Source organism: Carcharhinus amblyrhynchos, chromosome 13 (genome assembly GCF_965287045.1).
Source record: "Carcharhinus amblyrhynchos chromosome 13, sCarAmb.v2.hapA, whole genome shotgun sequence".
Classification (NCBI taxonomy): Eukaryota; Metazoa; Chordata; class Chondrichthyes; order Carcharhiniformes; family Carcharhinidae; genus Carcharhinus; species Carcharhinus amblyrhynchos.
Window position 1 is genome coordinate 52,241,506 of NC_137336.1, and position 21,852 is coordinate 52,263,357.

General features: G+C 39.4%; 2 protein-coding genes across 1 annotated transcript in view; one reads left to right on the top strand and one right to left on the bottom strand.

Annotated features, from left to right (window-relative positions):
- The window catches only part of lrrtm2 (leucine rich repeat transmembrane neuronal 2), a 119,493-nt gene that overhangs the window by 50,047 nt on the left and 47,594 nt on the right, over positions 1-21,852 (bottom strand).
- The window catches only part of ctnna1 (catenin (cadherin-associated protein), alpha 1), a 172,664-nt gene that overhangs the window by 35,281 nt on the left and 115,531 nt on the right, over positions 1-21,852 (top strand). The window contains exons 4-7 of the mRNA XM_080201695.1: positions 6,685-6,851; positions 8,962-9,081; positions 9,829-10,098; positions 18,102-18,305. Coding sequence (XP_080057821.1) covers positions 6,685-6,851; positions 8,962-9,081; positions 9,829-10,098; positions 18,102-18,305 — 761 coding nt within the window. The remainder of the gene's footprint in view (positions 1-6,684; positions 6,852-8,961; positions 9,082-9,828; positions 10,099-18,101; positions 18,306-21,852) is intronic.

Sequence of the window (21,852 nt, forward strand, 5' to 3'; positions counted from 1 at the left end):
AGAAGCAAGTGACGTAGTATCATTCCCATAGCCCTGCACATTCTTTTTAGTTAATCCCCTCGTGAATTTGAATACCTCCTATCAAATCTCCTTTTGACCCTCTCTTTTCCAAGATAAATGGTCCCAAACACTCCTTTGCAAGGTTTCCCCCCACTCCTGGCAATAATCCCCTTTCCTATGGTGGAACTGAACCGTTCAATTCACTTCCTGTCAATTCCCACGTTACCGTAACGTTCAATAATGATTCCAGGGTGGTCTTCTCCGCAGGTCACCATGTGAATTGCATATAGTGCTTGATGCTGCACAGTTCAGTATTTTACTGGCTTGGATTGTTGCACTGCAGTGATTTGGATATGGTGAGAGCTGAATCTAATAATAACCCTAATCTCCCAGTTTCACCCCTAATTATCTCAGCTCCATTTGTGGAGGACTTCCACTGGAAGCCTTTTCGCATGTGTAATACTTATCATCTGTTGATACTAAATTTGATCTTTAATTGCTTCTGTGACTGTTGAAGCCATTTTATTAATGTAAATTATAAAAATGCCAGACTCTGGCACTAAACTCTCGGCGTGCACTCACCAAATTCTTTTACACAGCAGGCTCAATATCAAGACAACCTAAAAGTGCATATCTGCAAATTAATACTGCACTTGCATCAGAAGCTACCCTTTAGCAACAAAAAGCAGAGCAAACTGCATTCTGATAGCTTTCAGGTGCTTTCCAGCTTCATCAAAACATCTATGACCAAAGCTGTGAAGACATGTGATTGCCAACTAGGCTCAGGCCTCAAATAAGATACAACATGCCCCTTCAAGGATTGAGTCGATCTCAACTGAAGAACTTGTAATTCTGACAATCAGGACTTTTTCTTCCATTTCAGCAAGCTGCTTATCTGTATTCTGCAATTCAGCAATATGAGCGTTGGAATTCTGTTCCAAAAAGCTGAGTCTGTCATCCATAACATTAATTATATCGGCAGTCATCACCTACACTGCTTTCGATGTCGCCGCATTAAGACCCCACTCACTGACCAAATTGCCATATTGAGTGCTCTGTTCCACCCTGGCTGCCTTTGGCTGTTTCTCTCACTCGATTCATTTTGTCCCAAAACTTCCAGGGGCATAATACGGAGTTTTCACTCCAAGATTAGGCACTAATGGGTCTGCATCAGGATATGTGAAAGATGAGCAATGCCAAAGCTGACAGAAACCAAGGTGTTCCTGCACTCACATCCACGTAACCCCCCCCCACCCCCAGCACTTCAATTTGAAAATTCTCATCTGATCCCATTGCTCCTTACATTTAACTTTCTACAAACTTCTGTACTTTGCCTTCCTTTAAATATGACCCATTCCCCACTTCCTTCACTCCACCATTCACCATCCACCAAGTCTTCAGCTGTCTGTAGCTGAGATTTGGAAGTTGAGTTTTCTCATTTATTTTAAAGCGGGAACAAAGGTTCTACTTTTCGATAAATGAGATGTTCTGATTTTGTGTGGATCAATTTGTAATGCAGCTCTAAAGAGTCAAATCTAGGTTTCATTTACATATTTGATGTTGATCAAGATTTGTTTTGTTACATGGGGTATCTTTAGCTAAAGAACAACTGCTAAGAATAGTGTAATGAATTCCTTGTGTTATACATCTTTATTACTTAACCCATTTGGAGGTTATCAGCTGTTGTATGATGCCCAAAACCTGTTCTGTGATAGCTGCATTTTCTGTTTTAAACTAGCTCACTGACTCCTTTTCTTTATTTTAAAAAAAAGTACATTGCAGCTCCTTCATACCTTTTCTGTGGTGACCAAAATCAAATTTTACGTGGTCTTACACCAGTGTGGATAACCTGCGGTCCAGGGGCCAAATGGAGCCCATTGGGGTTTGAGTGTGACTCAAAACATTTTGACCTTTGCCCATATGCAGAGTTGCCACATTCTGCTGATTTGCATCCACGTTTTTTTTTCCCTACTAGTGATGTGCACTAAAAGCAGGAGCACGTGAAGTAAGGTGTGTGCTGAACGTACATAAGATTGAGAGAACCATGCGCACACTCTGCGTCCAATCAAGCATGAATATTTATTTGTTTATACCGCTTGAAGTTAATAGTTCTAGCAATGAAATATTTTGTATTCAATATATTCATCTTATTCAAGGATCATAGTTAATGAACGCATCCAATTTCAATCTTGTGGCCCAGTGAAATGAAGGAGGGCCACTCATGAGGCCCACTCACCAACCTAGGTTGCCCATCACAGTCTTACATGATCTGCTTTACGTTAATTATGCCAGGGAATGCAGGTGAAAACCTGCACACTCATTGGGCAAAACAGAAACAGTTCTAAATGATGCCATGGTTTCAGTTTAATACTGCTTATTGTGGCACGTGGAAGACCGAGGACTGAATACGAAGTTTATTTACTCCAGTGTACATCAGGTACTACTCTAGGAACACTATTCCATGAGCGAGATCAATTTTTTTCCTGTGTTCCACTTCCCTGCCCCATTATACCCTGAGTGTACACTTCTGAGCACATGATTTTGCCCTTTCACTGCTCCCTGCTTGTGCACCTCGCTGGAGATCACTGCCCATATCCATCCTGTTTTCTTGTCCAGCACATTAAAAAAGCAAACATGTTGCACTGTATTCATACCAAAACAGATTTATTTACGCGAATGATCTTCCCAGTGGCAGAAACACAGAAGAAACTGTTGATTTAGTACTTAATTTGTATGATACATAAACTGCTGCAATGTAAAAATAAAAACTTGAAACCTTTTAAGTAACTTTGACTGAATCTTTGTCACATTTCATGGATGACTGCACAAAATCTCACAGGCTGCTGGATTTTAATAGTGCTGATTTAAGGGAGAAGTTCTAATTAGCTATACAAAGAATTTTCTTCTCTGCAGAGTGTGCTAAAGAATTCTTGTTGGAGAGGAAAAAGCGTACATGTGGTCTGAGGAGTTTGTGTAGGGTGTTGTATGCTGTGAGGTTGGAAGAGAATCTAGGTCTAATTTACTTACTCAACACTAGTTAATGGGATTGCATAGTTTGCCTTAATCTAAATTCATCAGTATAGCCCTTTTACTTTCTTCTCCATAGCCTCCCCTTAAATGTATCGATGACGTTTGCTTCAACCACTCCTGGTGGTAGCAAGTTAACATGTTCTCACTGCTCTGGATAAAGAAGCCTCCCAGTCATGAATGCTGTTAACTGATTAAATGTCACTTAGATTGAATGTCTTATCCAGAAAGAAGGCAGCTCTCATAATGCAGCAATCCTTTCTACTATGCAGTTGCCCCAAAATAATGGCTGTCTTGATTCAAAAACAAAACTCTGCGAATGCAGGAAATGTGAAATCAAAACACACAATTCTGGCAGTGCTCTTCAGACCACGCAAGCAAACTTGTATGCTGACCTTTCATCAGTACTATGTTATGTTGAATGAATCATTTTGTAGATAATGTTGCAGTGAGTGCAATTGTTAACTGATACTTTAGTGGGAAGGAATGAGGACATAACTTGTTTTCTGTAAAAAGCAAGATAAAACTTTGTGGAATTTGCAGCTGAGTCTTTTCCTTCCTTCAGCATTCCACTGACGATGTTGCCTTTGGCTTGCCTTTTTGTTTGGCTTTTAAATTTCAGCTAAAAAAATATTTTGACACCACAAGAGATGTTTTTCACTTGTGTTGCGGCATGTCCATTCTTGCATCTGCTTCGCCTGAATAATCAACTTCTTTCAAACGTGTGTCCTCAATGTAACATGTAAAGGTCTAAATGGTTATTGTGGTGGTTCATTGTATAATTAAGATTACTGGTTTGCAGTTTCACAGAAAATGGAGAGCAAAAAGTAAATAGGAAATAATCTTCAAAATGCAGCTGAATTTTGGGTTGGCATGGCATGAAATTTTGAATTCTGAAACTAGTATTCTTGTTAATTGTCTTGCTTTTAGTTTACTTTTAGACTTTCAATTCAAACATGTTCTTGGTTATTTTTAATCTTCACTCCATAAGTGCGTTTGAGTATTTGTGCGCGTAACTGGGCTTTCTTTGTGTATCAGAACATTAAAAATTGTGCATCTCTATATTGTTTCTGCAAAATTTGGTTAATTGATGACTGAGGCAATGGTTTAATCCTTTTTTTTGTATAATCAAAATGATATGAAGACAAAGCCTAGAAACATATTGCTTTCAAAGTCATTTGTAAACTTCTCTCTCTTTTGGAGAGAAAGACATCCTCCTACTTTTTCCAAGGCAGGCAAGAGAGAGAGGAAAAGAAGGATCAAATAAATTTTTAGCACAAAATCCAAAATTAAATTGGCTTAGTGGCAGGATGCCATGGGTGATGGTTGAAGGTGTTTTTTGTGACTGGAAATCTGTGAATAGTTGTACCACAGGGTTCAGCGCTGGGTCCCTTTTATAGTGTGCGTTAATGGTCTAGATGGGAATGTGGAAGGTACGATCAGTAACTTCGTAGATGACGACAAAAATTGTTGGTGTGGTAAATAGTGAGGAAGATAATCTTAGATTACAGGGCAATATAGATGAGCAAATGAAAGTGATGCATTTTGAGAGGACTAATAAGGCATGGAAATTTACAGTGAATGGCAGGATGCTAGGAAGTACAAAGGACCAGAGCGATCTTGAGGTGCATATCCAAATATGCCTGAAAGCAGTAGGTTGGATAAAATAAGATGGTTAACGAGGCTTATGGGATGTTAGCTAAGACACTCAATATAAGAGTGGGAAGGTTATGATGCAGTTGTATAAAATGCTTGTTAGACCACAGTTAGAGTGCTGTGTGCTGTTCTGGTTGCCTTACTCTTGGAAGCGCTGGAGAAGATGTAGAGAAAATTCACCAGGATGTTGCCAGGGCTAGAGCATTTTAGCTATGAAGATAAGCCAGTTAGACTGAGGTTGATCCCCTTAGAGCAGAGATAGCTGAGGGGGAACCTGACTGAGCTGAATAAAATTATGAAGTACGTGGGGTGAATAGGAAGTAATTTTTCTCTGTCGTAGAGGGGAGTCAATAACCAGGGGCTTAAATTTAAGGTCATGGACAAGAGATAGAGTTAATTTGAACAAGTGTGGTGGGAAGCTGAAACTCACTGTCTGAAAGAGTGGTAGAGGTGGGAACCCTCAGAACACTTGAGAATTGTTTAGATGATCACTTGAAGCACCATTGCATACAAGGCTCTGCACCAAGTGCTGGAAAATAGGTTTAGAATAGATAGGTGCTTGATGGCCAGTGCAGGCAAGATGGATCGAAGGGCCTCCTGTGCTATAAAACTCCATGACTCTCTAAATTGGACAAATATCTTCTGTAAATAGTTGACAATTTCTATCTGGCATGACTTGAATAATTTGAGGTGAACAGCATTGATGCAATTAAGGCTAAGCTAGGTTAGCAAATATGGGAAATTTAGGGCTAGTTGAGATTTGGAACCTCGTTTGAAGTATTAACAAAAATGTAGATCTGTGCTCCAGACTGTGGAATTCGATTTTAATTTATCCCTCTTATTGCTCCTTTAATGGAGTTTTGAATGATTACTCAGCAATATCTACATCTAGAAAATGTGCTGGTATTTCAAGTTAGTACAGTTTTGTTGCATGCATGTTATGGGTCATATAGTGGTGGGATAGCAATTCTGTTTTGCAAAGAGAACACCCTTGATTTGCACTAACCTGCTGAACAAATTACACTTGGAGGTCTTATGTTTTAGTTTTGCATCTTGATTATGCTGGACGCCTTTCATATTGTCAGAGATTAAACACTTGAGCAACAGCCTGAGCCTATGAATTGATGGGGTAATATGTGATGGCTTGACAGGAGACTGATTTGTGTCTGGAATCCTCAGCTGGTGTTGAGGTGTTGGAATGTTGGGTCCATTGATTTACTTGAACTGATAATGACTGCCCTCTTGATGTGTTCCTGGTCAGCAAGCTCTTTAAAATCCCGACAGCCTTTTTTTCCCAACTGTATCATTCTACAATGATGCTGCCACTGTTGAACTTCAAATGAGATTTTCCAACTTGTTCCAGAGCAATTTAAATCCCTGATACACATACATCAGAGTTTTAACTATAGAAATATAAGGGGTCATGGATTTGGGTCTGGATCTTTCCCAGGTTCCATGAGAGACTTTGCCAAGGGACAATGAGTGCCTGCATTCAGCAAGTAATGATGCCTTTTCCATAAGGTTAAGGTGTTAATCGGATTTGGATTGTCTGTTGCAGATCAAAAGTAAAGTGCATTATGCCTGCAGTTTGCACTGAAGACCTTCCTTTGGAGCTTTGATATGTGAATTCGCTCATTTTTCATATAGCTTGCAATTCTTGCATCTCAAAGCTCTCATGTAAATAAAAAAATGTGTTGTATTAAAATGTAGGGTATATTATGCCTATTCACAAACTGCTATGTAAAAGCAAATTCTTACCATGTTCTGAGAACTTCCCAAAATGCTTTTTGACCATTTGGGTTATGTTTGTGTGTGCAGCAGGTCCAACAAACAACAAATGAATGAGCAGATATCTGTTTTGATGGAACTGGTTGATTCTAGCTTTTGGCTCTATTTCAATTTATTCTTGTTATTTGTTTTTTACTTGAAAAATGTAGATTTTAACATATCAACTAAAAGTATTCCACTTTGTAAACTTGCAATATTCTCTTTTCTTAATAGGTGAAATGATGAGAAGTGCTTCATCAGAGTTTGCGGAGGATCCTTGTTCTGCTATGAAACGTGGCAATATGGTTCGAGCCGCGCGAGCATTGCTGTCTGCTGTTACTCGCCTTCTTATCTTGGCTGACATGGCTGATGTTTACAAACTACTTGTACAGCTGAAAGTAGTAAGTTCCACACTGAACACATTTCCATTTAATTTGATAACTTTTCTGGTCAGTGATCAAATATATTGTTGCTTTAAAAACAAATCGTATATGTAACAATTATTTGCGCAAAGGGAAAAATTCATTGTTCTGATGTGACACCTGGTAATGGTAGGACAATTTTTTTTGCTGGAGATTTCAGGGATATAGCAAGCTTGATTAAAATTGTGCCTTCAATATGTGATTGGAAAATGTCTCACATTTTCCACGGGCGTTCCTTCTAGCTGACTCTGTTCATGAAGATCTTTGTATTTTGTGCAATAGTCTTCAGGGACTGGTGGTGCTCTGGGGTCAGATGCAAGCCTTTTACGTCTCTGACCTTGATTCAAATCCAATTCAGGGTGTGGCAATAATTTTAATCCCCATATTTTGAGAGGGCAACGTTTGAGCAAACAGATATTCTGTACTATTCAGTGGACTTTATTACTTCGTAGTTCACAGGCAGTCAGTTATTTTTAGTATTGTTCTAGATTATTTTTGCAATGAAATTTAGTTTTGGAAAAATTACTTCAAAACATTCCACTTTCAAAAAATACATTGTTTTTTAAAGTAGATTTTAGTTGTTTATCTGGTATTTTGAATGAGTTACAGATTCCTTCATAGGTAAATGGAGGACAAGAGATAGAAGCAACATGGTGTAAAGTTTGTCTGGTGTTTTGGGACACTTCCACCAATCACTAAATACCTGAGATGCTACAACATGGATATAAAGATTATAGCTTTAGTGCCCCTCTCCCAGCCACATGTTGAACTCTGTGCCCTGTGATAAGGGTGGAGAAATAAAGGATAACAAAAATGCAAGTAAATCTTGCTGGTGACCTTCTGTATTGGTTTTATGGTGCCTGGGAGAGAATACATTTCCAAAAACACTTGGAGGAGGGAAATTGTAACACATTTTTGCAATGTTCATGGCAATAGGCAATAAGCAAACACCTCGTGTCAAGTGATATTTCTGTTACCACCATTAGAATTGCTTGCACACCACATGTGACTACCCCCTTCATCCAACCATCCGGCTAAAAGCACAGCAACTTGTATGGTGCCTTCTTGGTGATGGCCATTATCCTCCGCTGGAGATGTGGGTGGTGTTCTCCCAAAAAATTTGAAGTGTTGAATTTGTGTGAAAACTGGAATAATTCACATTGTTTTTTTTCAGTAGGAGTTTAGAGAAGAATCTCCCATAGTCTGCGTTGCAGAAGCCACCAGTGAATATCATTAAATTTCAGAGGATGGGGCCAATCCCTGCTGGAGAGGCTGAAATTGGTGTGCTGAGCAGGCCACTGTGCATGTGCTGATCTGTCAGTGCTGAGATTGGCGAATGTGTAGTGGTCCCGCACGGATGGCTATCTGATCCTGGGCATGAGCACTATGCCCCTTGGGCAGTTGGGGGGCAGAAGCTGGCACTGCCAGGGTGCTAACGCTGAGAGAGGGAGGGAGGACCTTCTGGGCGATCCTGATTGCTCCCCACTTCACTCCAGCGGGGTTGGGGAAGTGGGGAACTGTAATTCTGGCTGGGGTGAAATACCCTGGCGAGGTGGGAGGTGCTAACGGGCTTGAAGACTTCAGTCCCCTTCCAGCTAATATTGAAACCCTATTCAAATGACCGTTTAAATGTTCTTTTGTGTTTCCCTGCTGACTTCCAACATGGAGCAGATGGAAATCTGGCAAGGGGAGATGCAAGCAGGGCACGAATGTTTGTGCAAGCCCCACAAAACAGCTGATGCAACAACCTTCCGATCCACCTCGCTAACAATTTAGTGCAATGGGATGGGCAAATTGAGGCCCTGGTTTTAATTCATATTAATTGTTCAATTCACTGCGGTGTATCGGGCAAGTAGAGAGAAGCTGGGTGCTAGAGATATCAACATACTCTGAATGAAGCCTGAATAGACAGAAGGATTCACAGAAACAGGTAAATATTTGTGTGAGCTGCCATACCTACTCTAATAGACTCGTGAGCATGATCACCAACTCCATTTGTTTAAATTGCTAACCTAGAGATTTTCGTACTCTATTACATGATGCATTTAATCTTTATCAAAATTACACACAAACTGTTTGACTTTTCTAGGTTGAAGAAACCCTTATAAAAGTGAGGAATGCCAACAGTGAACAAGAACTTGGGATACAGTTTAAGGCATTGAAACCTGAAGTGGACAAATTGAATCTTATGGCAGCCAAAAGACAGCAGGTACTCAGTGTTTTTTTTAGAAAAGCACTTTGTGTAATCACAGGCATGGAACAAGAAAGATAATCATATATGCAGTCCAGAAAAGTGGGTGTTGCCAAATTTCCTATACCGTGTTTTGGTAATAAGCTGAGGCAGTAGCACGTTAATTTAATGCTGTAAGTTAACATTTGTGTTTTAAGAAAATGTATCTAGCAATCTGTTGCTTTGGCGATTAAAAGCATGCACCTTGATACTCTTCATTAAAATGCTGTATGAATGTAATTGTTGGTAATCCATCTAAGACTTTTTCGTGGCATTTAACATCATCCATCCATGCTTTATTCACTTGGACACACTGCGTTTTTAAAATACGGCTCTTGGATTGTTTTAATTCTTGTTCTTTAGATGCTCAGTTTAATGAGAACTATTTAACAGGAGGAAAAAAGTAGCAAAAAATGTTTTAATTCACCAAACTGAAGAATATTACTGTAATATTGTGGATATAGGTGGGATATGTTAAAACTAAACATACGTCAACTGAAATAATATTGATGCTAGTTTTTGGGTGGCCTCCATTCAAACTATTCCACACTTTGATCTAAGAAAATTGCAAGAATTTAAATGATCCCTGTGCAAAATTAGCAAGAGGTGTCTAGAATAAAAATGCAATAGAGTATAATTTATTGCTATTGAGATTGCAGATAATTTAGAACCTTGATGTCTATTTACAATAATGTGGTGTGGTGTGGTATGGTATTTCTTTTGAAGGAATTGAAGGATATTCATCATCGGGATCAGATGGCTGCAGCACGAGGGGTTTTGCAGAAGAATATCCCTATGCTGTACACTGCTTCACAGGCTTGTCTCCAGCACCCAGATGTAGCTGCTTACAAAGCCAACCGGGATTTGATCTATAAGCAACTGACGCAGGCCGTTACTGGCATTTCAAATGCAGCTCAGGCAACTACATCCGAGGACATCACCCTTAGTCAGCAAAATAGTGCTGGTGAGCTGGCGGATGCTTTGAATCGCTTTGATGTGAGTATTATCGATAAGCTTTGACATTTGAAACTGTCATTTCAGTATCATATGTAGTTCTGCAAGAGGTTTGTATCGTTTGCATGTGATCATATGAACTTGGTTACTTGTTGCTGGTCAATGAAAACAGTCAAACTCCAATCAAAGCTGGAGAATATTGTAACTAGAAACTGGTGGAGTGTAGTGAAGTGATTGAGAACTATGGCCAATGCTTAGACTGCAGGCCAAATCTTGCAGCTTGTCTTCGTGTAACCAGCAAAGCCCTTGCTAATTATTTTCAAGTTTCCTCTTGCTGATTCTCACCTCTGACTCAGTTTCAGGCTTGGTAATCTTGGATAAATCAGGGACCAAACTTTACCGGTTATCTAGACATGAAAAATTTCAAGTGTTGAAGCTGAATGAATCATTTTCAAAGTTTAGAGAAGGATGTTAAGACTTCACTTTTTTTCTGGGTCTGTTTTATTTTAAATATAGACTTTTCTGTCTATATGCTGAGATCTGCTTTTTGCGTGTGAGTTTTAACTATGATATCGTATTGTTATGGCCTGCACGTGGGGTTTAAATCGTATGAGGTCACCAGTACCAAAATGTTTGACATAATTGAGGGAAAGATGCAAATTTGCTGTGGTTGTCTGGCAAATGTGGCTGAGATTGGCGTACACAGAACATTTACAGAAACAGAACACTGTGCAAATGCTATTGGGGCTACACTGTATAAAACAATTAGTATTATAGTTGCTAAAACAAAGTGTCTTTACCTACTCTGTGCATATCCCTGCATTCCACAAATGTTTCAGGTATTTGCCATAAAGGTGGAGGTTAGAATCCAAGTCTAAACTGATCTGCACTTTAGGACAAGTGGTACAATAGAAACAAACAGGCTAGCTGCTTGTTCAAGTACTTTAAATAATTTCTAAATCTTAAATGTATGAGAAGCTGCTGGGAATATTCAGCAGGCCAATCTGCATCTGTGGAGAGAGAAACATACTTAATCATTCTTCCACAGATGCAGCCTGGCCTGGTCTGCTGAGTATTTTCAGTATCTTCTGTTTACTTCTCAGATTTTCAACATATGTTGCATATAGCTTTTTTTCAATATGCTTGTTAGAGGAAGCCTGTAAGTGAGACATACTGGTCCTAATATTGAGGTAGTAGTGACAATGAAACTGTCAAATTTTGCTGTCTTTCCTTACTGAAACTTGCAGCAACTTCAGGAGTCCACATATGCATTGTTACAAGTGGAAATTGAGAAGCTGCCATCAATGATTTTGTGCTTCCTCGTAGGAAGCATTGTTGAAGTCTCTCTAGACTATAATCAGTCAGAAGTCATTGAACCCACAAGAGCTTGGTTGCTGTAACATAAAAATGATCATTTTGTACTTTGAACCTGTTCCCTCATTCAAGGAAATCAGTTATTGATCAGCAGCTAATTTCATTTATTTGCATTTGCCCCATACCTGAGTGATGTTAGGGTTTGAAATTCTCTGCCCCCGGGAGGGGGTGTAATGTTTCATCCTGTCAGCTTGGATCTTGTTTGATTGAGCTCAAGATGGGATGTATATCCTTGTCTTGTCAGCTTGGATCTGGTTGGTCCCTCATGGGGGCCGTGATTGGACTTGGGTTTTTTTTGATTGGGAATAAAGTGCACAAAAGAGCAGTGGAGGCTGGGTCAGTGAATGTATTCAAGACTAATTAGACACATTCTGGATCAATAAGATTCTTGAAGTTTAAAAGTTTGTTTATTAGTGACACAAGTAGGCTTACAACAACACTGCAATGAAGTCACTGTGAAAATCTCCTAGTCGCCACATTCTGGCATCTGTTCAGGTACACTGAGGGAGAATTTAGCATGACTAATGCACCTGACCAGCACATTTTTCAGACTGTGGGAGGAAACTGAAGCATCTGTCAGCTTGGATCTTGTTTGATCAAGCTCACACAGACATGGGGAGAATATGCAGACTCAGTATAGTGTCACCCAAGCTGGGAATCGAACCCATGCCGCTTTGGGGCAGTGCTAACTACTGTGCCACCAGGCAGGAAAACGGAGTTCGGTCGTGATCTTTTTGAATAGCAGAGCAGGTTACTTGTGTCGTTTACATTCTCTCTTCACAATATGTCAAACTTTAATCAAATTATCCCATAACCCTTGGGTCCAGAGAATACCATGCTATTTGTGTAATCTCCTAATTTAGTTCTTGGAGTCTAGTTATCTTAGCAGTAAATCTCTGTTGTACTCCCTCCAAGGCCAAAGTATTTGAAGAAATGATGCCCACAATTGCTCCTAGTACAGATGTGGTCTGACCAGGATTTTTACATAGCTGTAGCATGAACTCTACTACTTGTATTTTTGTCCTCTTGCTATAAAGGCCAGCATTTCATTAGCCTCTGATTATTTTCGATACTTCTGATATGCTAATAATCAGCATACCTGATTATTTTCTGTACATATTTAATAATTTGTAAACCTGGGCCTTCACTGTTTCTAGCTTTTCACCATTTAAAAAGTATCCATTTCTCTTAGGTCAAATATGATGACCTCTCATTTCCCTGCTTTGAAATCCGTTTTCTACAGTTTTTGTTAATGACTGCAATGAATAATTGATGCCATTTACGTGTCAATTCTGCAAGTTTACTTGATGCTGTTCTATAGTTTGGCACAATCATCCTGTATTAACAGCAACTCCTAATTTGATATTGCCTACATATTTTGAAATACTTGAGTCCAGATCCATTGTGAATGGTGAACAATGATTCAAGAGCTGATCCTGGTGGAACATGCTAACCTTCATTTACAAATCTGTCTGATAATGTTAATCCCAACTGTTCTCTATTTTGTCACCAGTTGTTGTCCATTCTGTTTCTTCTCAACTCCACATGCTCTAACCTTAGTCATGTACTGCGCAGTACCTTTTATTCACGGCTGTTTGGAAATGCAAATATATTGCATCACTTGCATTGCCCTTACCCACTTTGCCTGTAAAAATTCATTGAGGTCAATATAATTTTCATTTTTGAATCCATTCTGACTATTCTTTGTTATTAACAGCTTCCATGTTTTCCTATCACATCTTTGAACTTGGGGTTCCATTATTGTACCTGTCCCGGATATTAAGCTAATTGACTTGTAGCTGCCTGAACTTGATCTATCTCCCACTTTAAACACAGGAACCACGTGCCATGTCCGTCAGTTCTCTTGCAATGTTTCCTTTTCTGTTGATCTGTGTGTGAAATCTTTTCCTGAATTTCAGTATGCACAGAGACAATTCATCTTGTGCAAAGGTTTTATCCTCTTCAGTTCCATTAATTTATCAATCATTTATTCCATTTTTATCTCGTTTTATCTTGTGTATTCCTGGTAAATACCAAGGAAATCTAATTATTTAGTACGTCTATAATTTCCTCTTCATTATCTGAGAGTCTATCATGTATATCTTTAGTGACCTGTTTTTGATTATTTTTCTTGTGCAAAATCGCCTACATATTTTACTTTTATATATCACTTTAAGTTTGTAGCTTCCCTTTGCCTTCCCAATTTTTTGGGCTTCTTTCCTAACCACTTCATATCTTATTCCTATTGTGATCTGTGTAATTTAAACCTCCTCCCTTTTATCACTATCCTATCACCTTTCCATCCTTTTGACCTCTAGTATGCACCCAGGTTCATAGAGGCTTTTCTGCTCCTTATGTCATTGAAGTACATCTCTTTCAGTAAGTATGTTACTTAATGTTGCCATCATTCATCTCTTTGTTATTGCTTTGGTATGCTGTGTTAGTAATTTAATTATTTTGAAACCTCTATCAATTCAAATTGATGCTCAGGTCCTGAGAGTGTCTCTGGCCAACCACTAACTTCCTTTAATATTGCCATGACCATGCATTTCTTTTAGGCATAATTGACTAATTATCCGAATTTCTGCGTGAGGACTTTTTGGTCTCAGTGAGGTTATTAAGAGCAGGTGAACTGAAATGGTTTCTTTGAAAAAAAAACTTAAAAGCAGAAATAAATTTCTACTTGAACCAGTCTAGGAACTGTATTGACAGACCTGAAACTAAATCGTCTGTCAGACACTTACTTTGGGAAATGGCGTTATAGTAAGAGCTAGGGGGCCAGTTAGCTCAGTTGACTAGGTGGCTAGCATGTCATTCAGAATAACAACTGCATGGGTTCAATTGGAAGGCAATGGCAAGTATCCACTGACAAAAAAGCTACCAAGAAAATGGCTTGGGATGAAGCATCAAGGTAATGAGCCAGGTATCTATCTGCTGGTAGATCACAAATAACACAACGTCGTAAGAATTGAGCTCTGATCTTGGAGGTGGTGCAGGGATGCTGGAAAGTGGTGGAAAAAGAAAAAATCCAAGCCACTGCAGAAATTGAACTGCTGGATTCTGCATGTTTCAAATACTTTGGAATTAAAGTAATGCGTAATGTCGAACTTTTTTTCTTAAAATCTCATCTTGATATTAAAGAGTATCCTCAAAATTTACCCACTTAACCATATGTTAGCCATCTCCCATTTATCCCATTTTATTCCCATTTGTGAAGCATTTTGGAGGTAGGTTTTCCATGTTAGTGGTGCAACAGATGTTTAGGTTTTTTTCCTGTCACCTATTTCCTCCTCAAAGGTCCAGGTGCATCTTTTTTTTTGATTATTGCGATGTTAGCATTATATTTTACATTCCAAGAGTTATAAGTTCACGACTTGCTGGTAGTGCAACACACAAGTTCCATCAAATTAATTTCCTGCGTATAAAACATTGTTCCTGTCTGATCTCCATTTGCTATCGAAATTATCTTTTTAAATGTCACAGTTATCAGATTTATGCAACAATGAACAAATTTCCAAAGCCAAAATGATACTTAAAAGCATTTTAATACTTGTTTTCTTAATGAAATTATTCAAGGACTCCAGTACGCTACCAATATGTTCTAATTTGCATAATGCATATTGGTCTGCAATCTTTACAGGTTATGCATCAGTTCTGCCATGTCTCACTCAACCTTTGAAAAACGGTAAATGTAAATGGAAATCTAGACGTTAATGATGCACTGAGGCACAGTCAAAACTTAAGAGACTTGCGTTGACCCTATGAATAACCTTTAGCACTGATACTGTAATGTATTCCCAGTACTGTTTTAAAATTGTAAGTAAACTGCAGCTTTGGAAATTTGCCCCTTGTTGCATAAATCTTGTGACTATTTAAAGGATAATTTTGATACCTAGTGGAGATCAGTCTGGAACGATGGATTATTGCATGCAAGATTTAACTTGATGGGGTTTGTATGTTTTACTATCAGTAGGGAATTTATAATTTTGGCATGAAACATATAATGCTAACATCTCTGTGATCAATACGGCAAATGTACATTAAGCATCTGAGCTTATGTGGAGGAGGAAACTGAAGAGTGGCAATATTTTACACATCTGGTGTGTCTTTAGCATAGAAAATGTATCTCCAAAGTGCTTCATAGATGTGAATGAAATGGGTATAAATGGGAGATGACAAAATGCACGATTAAGTGGGTAACTTGTGAGGATGCTCTTTACTCTTACCTCACCTCTCCTGAATATTAAAGTCATCATAGTCCCAGATGGCCAAGGACTGCTTTCTTTCCTCCAAAAGGGGAGAACTGACTGGTTGTGATTTAACCTGAGGATCACCGCACCTCCATGGTGGGCAAGGTGAGAGGGCAGGGCTTTCACAAATAACCTTAGCTGGTGCAGAAATTTAATCCAGGCTCTTGGCATTGCTCCACATCACAAACTAGCTGTCCAGAGAATTGAGCTAAACCGATCTCCTAGAGGTGAGGTGATGGGTTTTAGGAAAACAATTCAATATTATGATTAAGGTAGTTGAGAATCTTTCCATTGATGAAGGGAAAATAGAAAGCTGGACAGTGAGGAGCTTGGACTATACTGGGGGGGGAATTCTCCCCAAAGAAATTGTGTCAAATTCACGTAAAAGCAGGAGTAAATCCCGCTTTTTTTCCAGCAGAGTTTTCAAAATGTATCTCTCGCACTGTGCGCTGCAGAGTACACTGGCATGAATTGTATTAAAAATCTGGGAGAGGCTGTCACTGTGTGGGCTGACCTATCATGGTGGAGATTGGCACATGCACATTAGCTCAGCAATGACAGCCCCGTGACCCTGCATTGCTGGTGTGTGACCCCACTGTTCCCCTCAGTTGCTGGTGTCTCAGAAATGTCTGGGCCAACCTTGACCTCCAACCACCTTGATCTTCCCCAGTGTCCAGCTCTGATCCTGCTCTCCCTCCCTCTGTCATTGCCAAGTGCAGAGTGGCAGTAGGGACCCCTTCCTCCCTCAGAGGCCCTGCCCCTGGCAGTGCCTGGTGGGCAATGCCAAGTTGCCCCTCGACATTGCCATTTTGTCCTTTGGGCAGTGACATAGGGCCAGGCTGGCACAGGCAAGCTCCTAGTTAGTGAGGAATTGTAGTAAATCCTGCTGGATTGAAACATTCCTAGCAGGGACAGAGAACCTAATGGGTCTGGAAACGTCAGTCCCGGACCCGCTAATGGGATAGTAATTCTCATTTGCATAATTTATGCAACTCTGCGTTGTTTTCTGGCGTGGAACTGATGGCACCAGAAATCCAATGATCGGAGGCTGGGGAGCCCATATGAATCTCCAGGCCTTGCTGCAAGGAAGGATTTTAGAATTACGATGTAAATTTGAAATGACTATGGGCTGTCATGAAGCGACTCCTGACATGCTGAACAGATGAAACTTGGCATGGAACAAGATGTGATTAGAGGAGATTTGGATAAGTTGAAAGGTATCATTTCAGGAGGAGTTTAAGAAATTCATTTTGGAGGCAATATGGATCAGTGTTGCCAAGTTGAAGGTGGGATTTGAGATTTCTGTTGTCGGTGGAGTAAGCCACAAGTTGTGCACGATTGATTGCAGCTGACTGAGCATTTGGTGATGAATTAGGCGTATGTCTATTTTTTTTAGAAGCTAATTATGATGCTTTGTGTTCCTGCTGTTTGATTTGAAGATCATTTTGCATGTCCGCAACCTAATAAATTGATGGTCTTGCCTGTGCAAAGGAAGGTCATACATAGTTCAGTCTAGTAGATGAACTGGGTAATTGTAAGTTGCTATCCTTGCTTTCAATTCAGTTGAACTAATTTGGTATAGTTGATTTAATATTAGCTTTCCTCAAATGCAGGGAGGTGACTATGTACTAAAGGAAGGGGAATTAAGAAAATTTCACCTACTACCTGGTCAGCCAGTGAAACTTGTGAACAAAACTGTCCCCATCTTATCTGGAAGTAAATTTGTAATAAATGAAGTGGTGTCAGGGAAGAACATTAGGTATATAAGAAATGAAAAATTTTTTAGTTCTTCAGAACAGGATCATAGTATACCCACAGATTTGCAGAAATGTTGTGTTACCAAGATTATTTCTGTTTAAAATCGAATTTGTTTTCCAGCACGTGTTCCTTTGTGATAAATCATGTTATGTTTCTGCCCCAAGGCACAAATCTTGCTAATTGAGTTTGGGCCAGTTAATTAAACGTCACCAAACTATAAGATGTATGCTGCTTCTTGTATGAATTTTCAAAGTTTAACTGCTATGGATGAGTCAATCCTTACCAGTGTTGAGGCTGCAAAAGTACTTGAGCAGCCATTTAAAATCTTTGTACGTATATATATTTGAGGAAAAATCTTAATGAATTATTGGCCGGAAGCAGCAGCAGCAAGGATCAATTCCTTTACTGAGGGTATGGGAGATGATATTTTATGAACTCCAGGTTTTATGGAAAGGATGACAGTGCTTCTGTCACCCCAGGTGCAAGCTAGAAAATGGAAGTTTTGAAATAATCTGTACTGCAGAACTATACTGTACTTTGTCCAACTTGTATCCATTTTTATATTCATGGAAATATAATTTCATCATGACTTGATTTGCAGAATATATTAACTGATATTTGAAGTAAGGCTAGAGCACTAAACATTCTTTTTTGCTCCAATAGAAACAAATAATTGTGGATCCCCTGAGCTTTAGTGAGGAGCGTTTCAGACCATCTCTGGAAGAACGACTTGAGAGCATCATTAGTGGGGCGGCGCTAATGGCGGACTCATCTTGTACACGTGATGATCGACGGGAGCGAATTGTGGCGGAATGTAATGCAGTGAGACAGGCTTTGCAGGACCTGCTTTCTGAATATATGGGCAATGTGAGTCGGATAAAATTCATATTCAAATTTAGATGTTTTTGGATCCAGTGTTTATATTCGGCTATAACTTTTTCCAAAACACAGGGCTGAATGATTAGACTGGTACTTGTATTACTTCATAATACAGAATAGTATTTAAAATTGATAAATGGAGAAGTTGTATTTGTGCTAATGCAAACATAGCAAATTGCGAAATGGAGATAATTTCTCCATGTGGGTGAATTGATTTGCTTGCATAATTAAATGTTGAGTGTATAAAAAAAAATAGTGGATATTGTTATGATCCCTGTAGGGACCAATAACTAGTTGTTAAAATAAATTTGAACCTCCAAGTCAAGGTTTCACATTTAAAGATTTTTTACTATAAAAATGGCCAAAAACCATATTAACTCAACACAATTTTTGAGTGCAACTTGTACTTTAAACTATGGAAAGGTACTCCCCTTTTATTTATCTCACATCATGCACTCCCACTCCATTGAATTACAGTTCTTGTAGCAAGTGGTCAGTAATTGCTACCAACTTCCAGTGTGTTCATGTTTACCTGTTTTGCCAAATACTAACTACAAGTGTCCACTTCCAGGTGCTTCCCTTAGTTTTCAGAGTGTTCCTAAAACAGCTACCCTTGGTAAAGCCTGCCCTGATGATTCTTCCCCTCTAACCGTGCCAGGGCAGATATGCGGAATCATTAGATGCCTTTAGAATGCATCTCTTTGGCTTGAGACTGAGACTCCTCCCATGTCCTCCTGTGCTAGTTTGCAAAGCCAAAGTTATCTTATGGAACACTGACTGTGATATTTATTGATTTGTGGGGAATCCCGTAATCTGCAAAAAATGGCTACCTCTGTATTCTTCCCTCTGGAACATGAAACACATTAGCTTTGCACCCAGGTAGAAAAGATATAGCTTTTCTTAACTGCAACAGATTTTCATTTTACAAATAGTTTACAATACAACTGTTTACAACCCAATGCTTTCAAGATCTCCCTGAGACTTCGGGAAACTGAATATATCCATTGCGAACACCGACTGCTGCCATTGTCTCAAACTGTGAACACTTGCATCATTGCCCAGTAACACAATCTGAGCCTCTCTTTGATCTTTGACTGTCCTGAGTGGTTGTTAAGCACCTTCAGAACAGGTCACATGCCCCTTCCATTTTACTTTAAATTAAAAATACCATCCCAAAACATTACAATCTTATAAACCTCATATAACAGGTGTAAGATTGTGCGGTTGTTTGTACTTTGTGCAGTCGACTTAGACGGAGTTGGTGTACTTGGTGACCACCTTGGTACCCTCAGAGATGGCGTGTTTGGCTAGCTCGCCCGGTAGCATGAGGCAGACTGTGCTCTGGATTTCCCGTGCTGAGATGGTATGCTGCGTGTTGTAATGGACGAGGGCAATGCCTCAGAGGCGATGAGCTTGAAGATGTCGACCACAAAAAAGTTCGTGATGCTCATGACTTTGGACGAGATGCGGGTGGAGGGGTGGGTCAGCACCTGGGACACGTAAGTGGAGTAACTCTGCTTGCGTGCTTTCCTCTGCTTCTTGGATGGCTTCTTGGTGACCTTGGTCAGTGACTGCTTGGACGCCTTGCGGGACACGCCATCCTTAGCCGCAAACTCAGGCATTCCAATTCCACTTCATCCGACATGGCCTGCCTTTAGAGGCAACATAGCAGTCACTTCATCTTGAAGTGATCTGACATGGGATGATGTAGAGCTTTTAAGGTGAATGTAGTTAAAATAATAATTGACCTATGCATTTGTTTTTATACTAATCTAGACTGGGACAATAATGATGTAAAGGGCAGAGAGGGTGAAGAGTTTTTGAGGTGTATTCAGGAGAACGTTCCTGGCTGGGAAAACAGGCAAAGAAGCATTGCTGGATCTGGTTCTGGGGAATGGAAATGAATCAAGTGAACTTTGTCAATAGAGGAATAACATTGATTCACTATCATAAAATTTATGTTAACTATGGATCAGGGAGCCATCCAGAGAAAAGAAATATTTGATTGGTGGATGACCACTTTTAGGGGGTGAGAATGGATTTGTTCCAATTAAGTTGGAATCAAAGGTTGGTTGGCAAAACTGGAATTGAACAATAGGCTACCTCAAGAAGCCTATTTGGGTTTGGGTTAAATCAATAAACAATCCCTATGAGGGGAAAAGGTGGGGCAACCAAAGCCAGGACTGTATGGATTACCAAAGAGAATGTGAGATGAAGCAAAAAAAAGGGTGTGTGTGATGTGTTAGGGTGTTACAAGTGAGACCCAGATTGAATATAGAAATTTCTGCAATGGGGGTGGGAAGAGTGGAAAAGCAAATCAGAAATAGAGAGTATTTCTGCAACTAACATGAACGGAATCTGAAAGTATTCAATAGCCATATAAACAGTAAAAAGTGAGACATGAGGGGTGTATTAGGAACAAAATAGGGGGTTGACGCATGGAGGTAATGATAAGATACTAAAAGAGCACTTGATAACTGTCTTTGCCAAGAAAGAAGAAGCTGTCAAGTCTGTGGAAGTGGAATTACTGTTATGATCCCAGCGTATAATACAGGGCAAGTCAAGTCCTTAAATGAAACCAGACTTGATATATCCTCACTTTTTTAAGAAGCGTCACAAGAATCTGCCAGTGTAATTTTAACACTGAATAAAACTTTTAGAAAACCACAAACTATATGACATAAGACAGGTTAGAAAGATTTCAATACAAACACCAGAAAAGGGTTCAAATTTGCACAATTCCTTTTATCCCAGCAACCCTTCCGACACACAACCCTGGTTCAGTTTTACCGCTATCTCAACACCATGGTTTCTTGATTGGATTAGCTTGATTTCAAACAGTTGTCTTGCAACAAAACTTCTAAGCATTCACTAGATGTTTTTCTTCAACTGGTATCTCTCCCTGAGACACCAAAACCATAACCTAAACTCTCAGTTACTTCAGAGGGAGTTCCCTAAATTAAGTTCCCCAACAGACATACAGAATTTCTGTTGTCTGTAGACCCCTGTTATCAGATTTTGCTTGTTTTTGTTAACTTCACTAACCAACTAATGCTTTGGTAACTCATAGTGTCACTTCAAAATTTGTAAAACTCCATTAAAAATGCATGAATACAAGTAAGATCTCAGGCTTCCCGGCACCCAATTCTCAAAAACTCTCTAAATGAAACAAATCAGATTTCAGCTTAACACGCAGATACAAAATAGAAATTAAACTTAATGCTAGCCATTGCTCCTAACAGTATGAAGGTAGTTAAGACACTGGATATACTAAATATTGGGACAGTAGAACTTTAAGGGTGGCTACATTTAAAGTTGATGAGCCATTCGGACTGGATCAAACAAATTCAAAGGTAATTCATTGTTCCCTGGAGCAAACTAGTGGAGGATCGATTTGTGACTGGTGCAGTAAGGTAAGCAATTGAGTATCTTTTTATTTTTTTGTGGGTTTTTTTCTTTTTACGAGTAGTTTAACTGTAAAGTGGAAGTAAGTCGCGGGGTGAGCTGGGAAGGGCGCGCAAGGTATAAAAAGGCT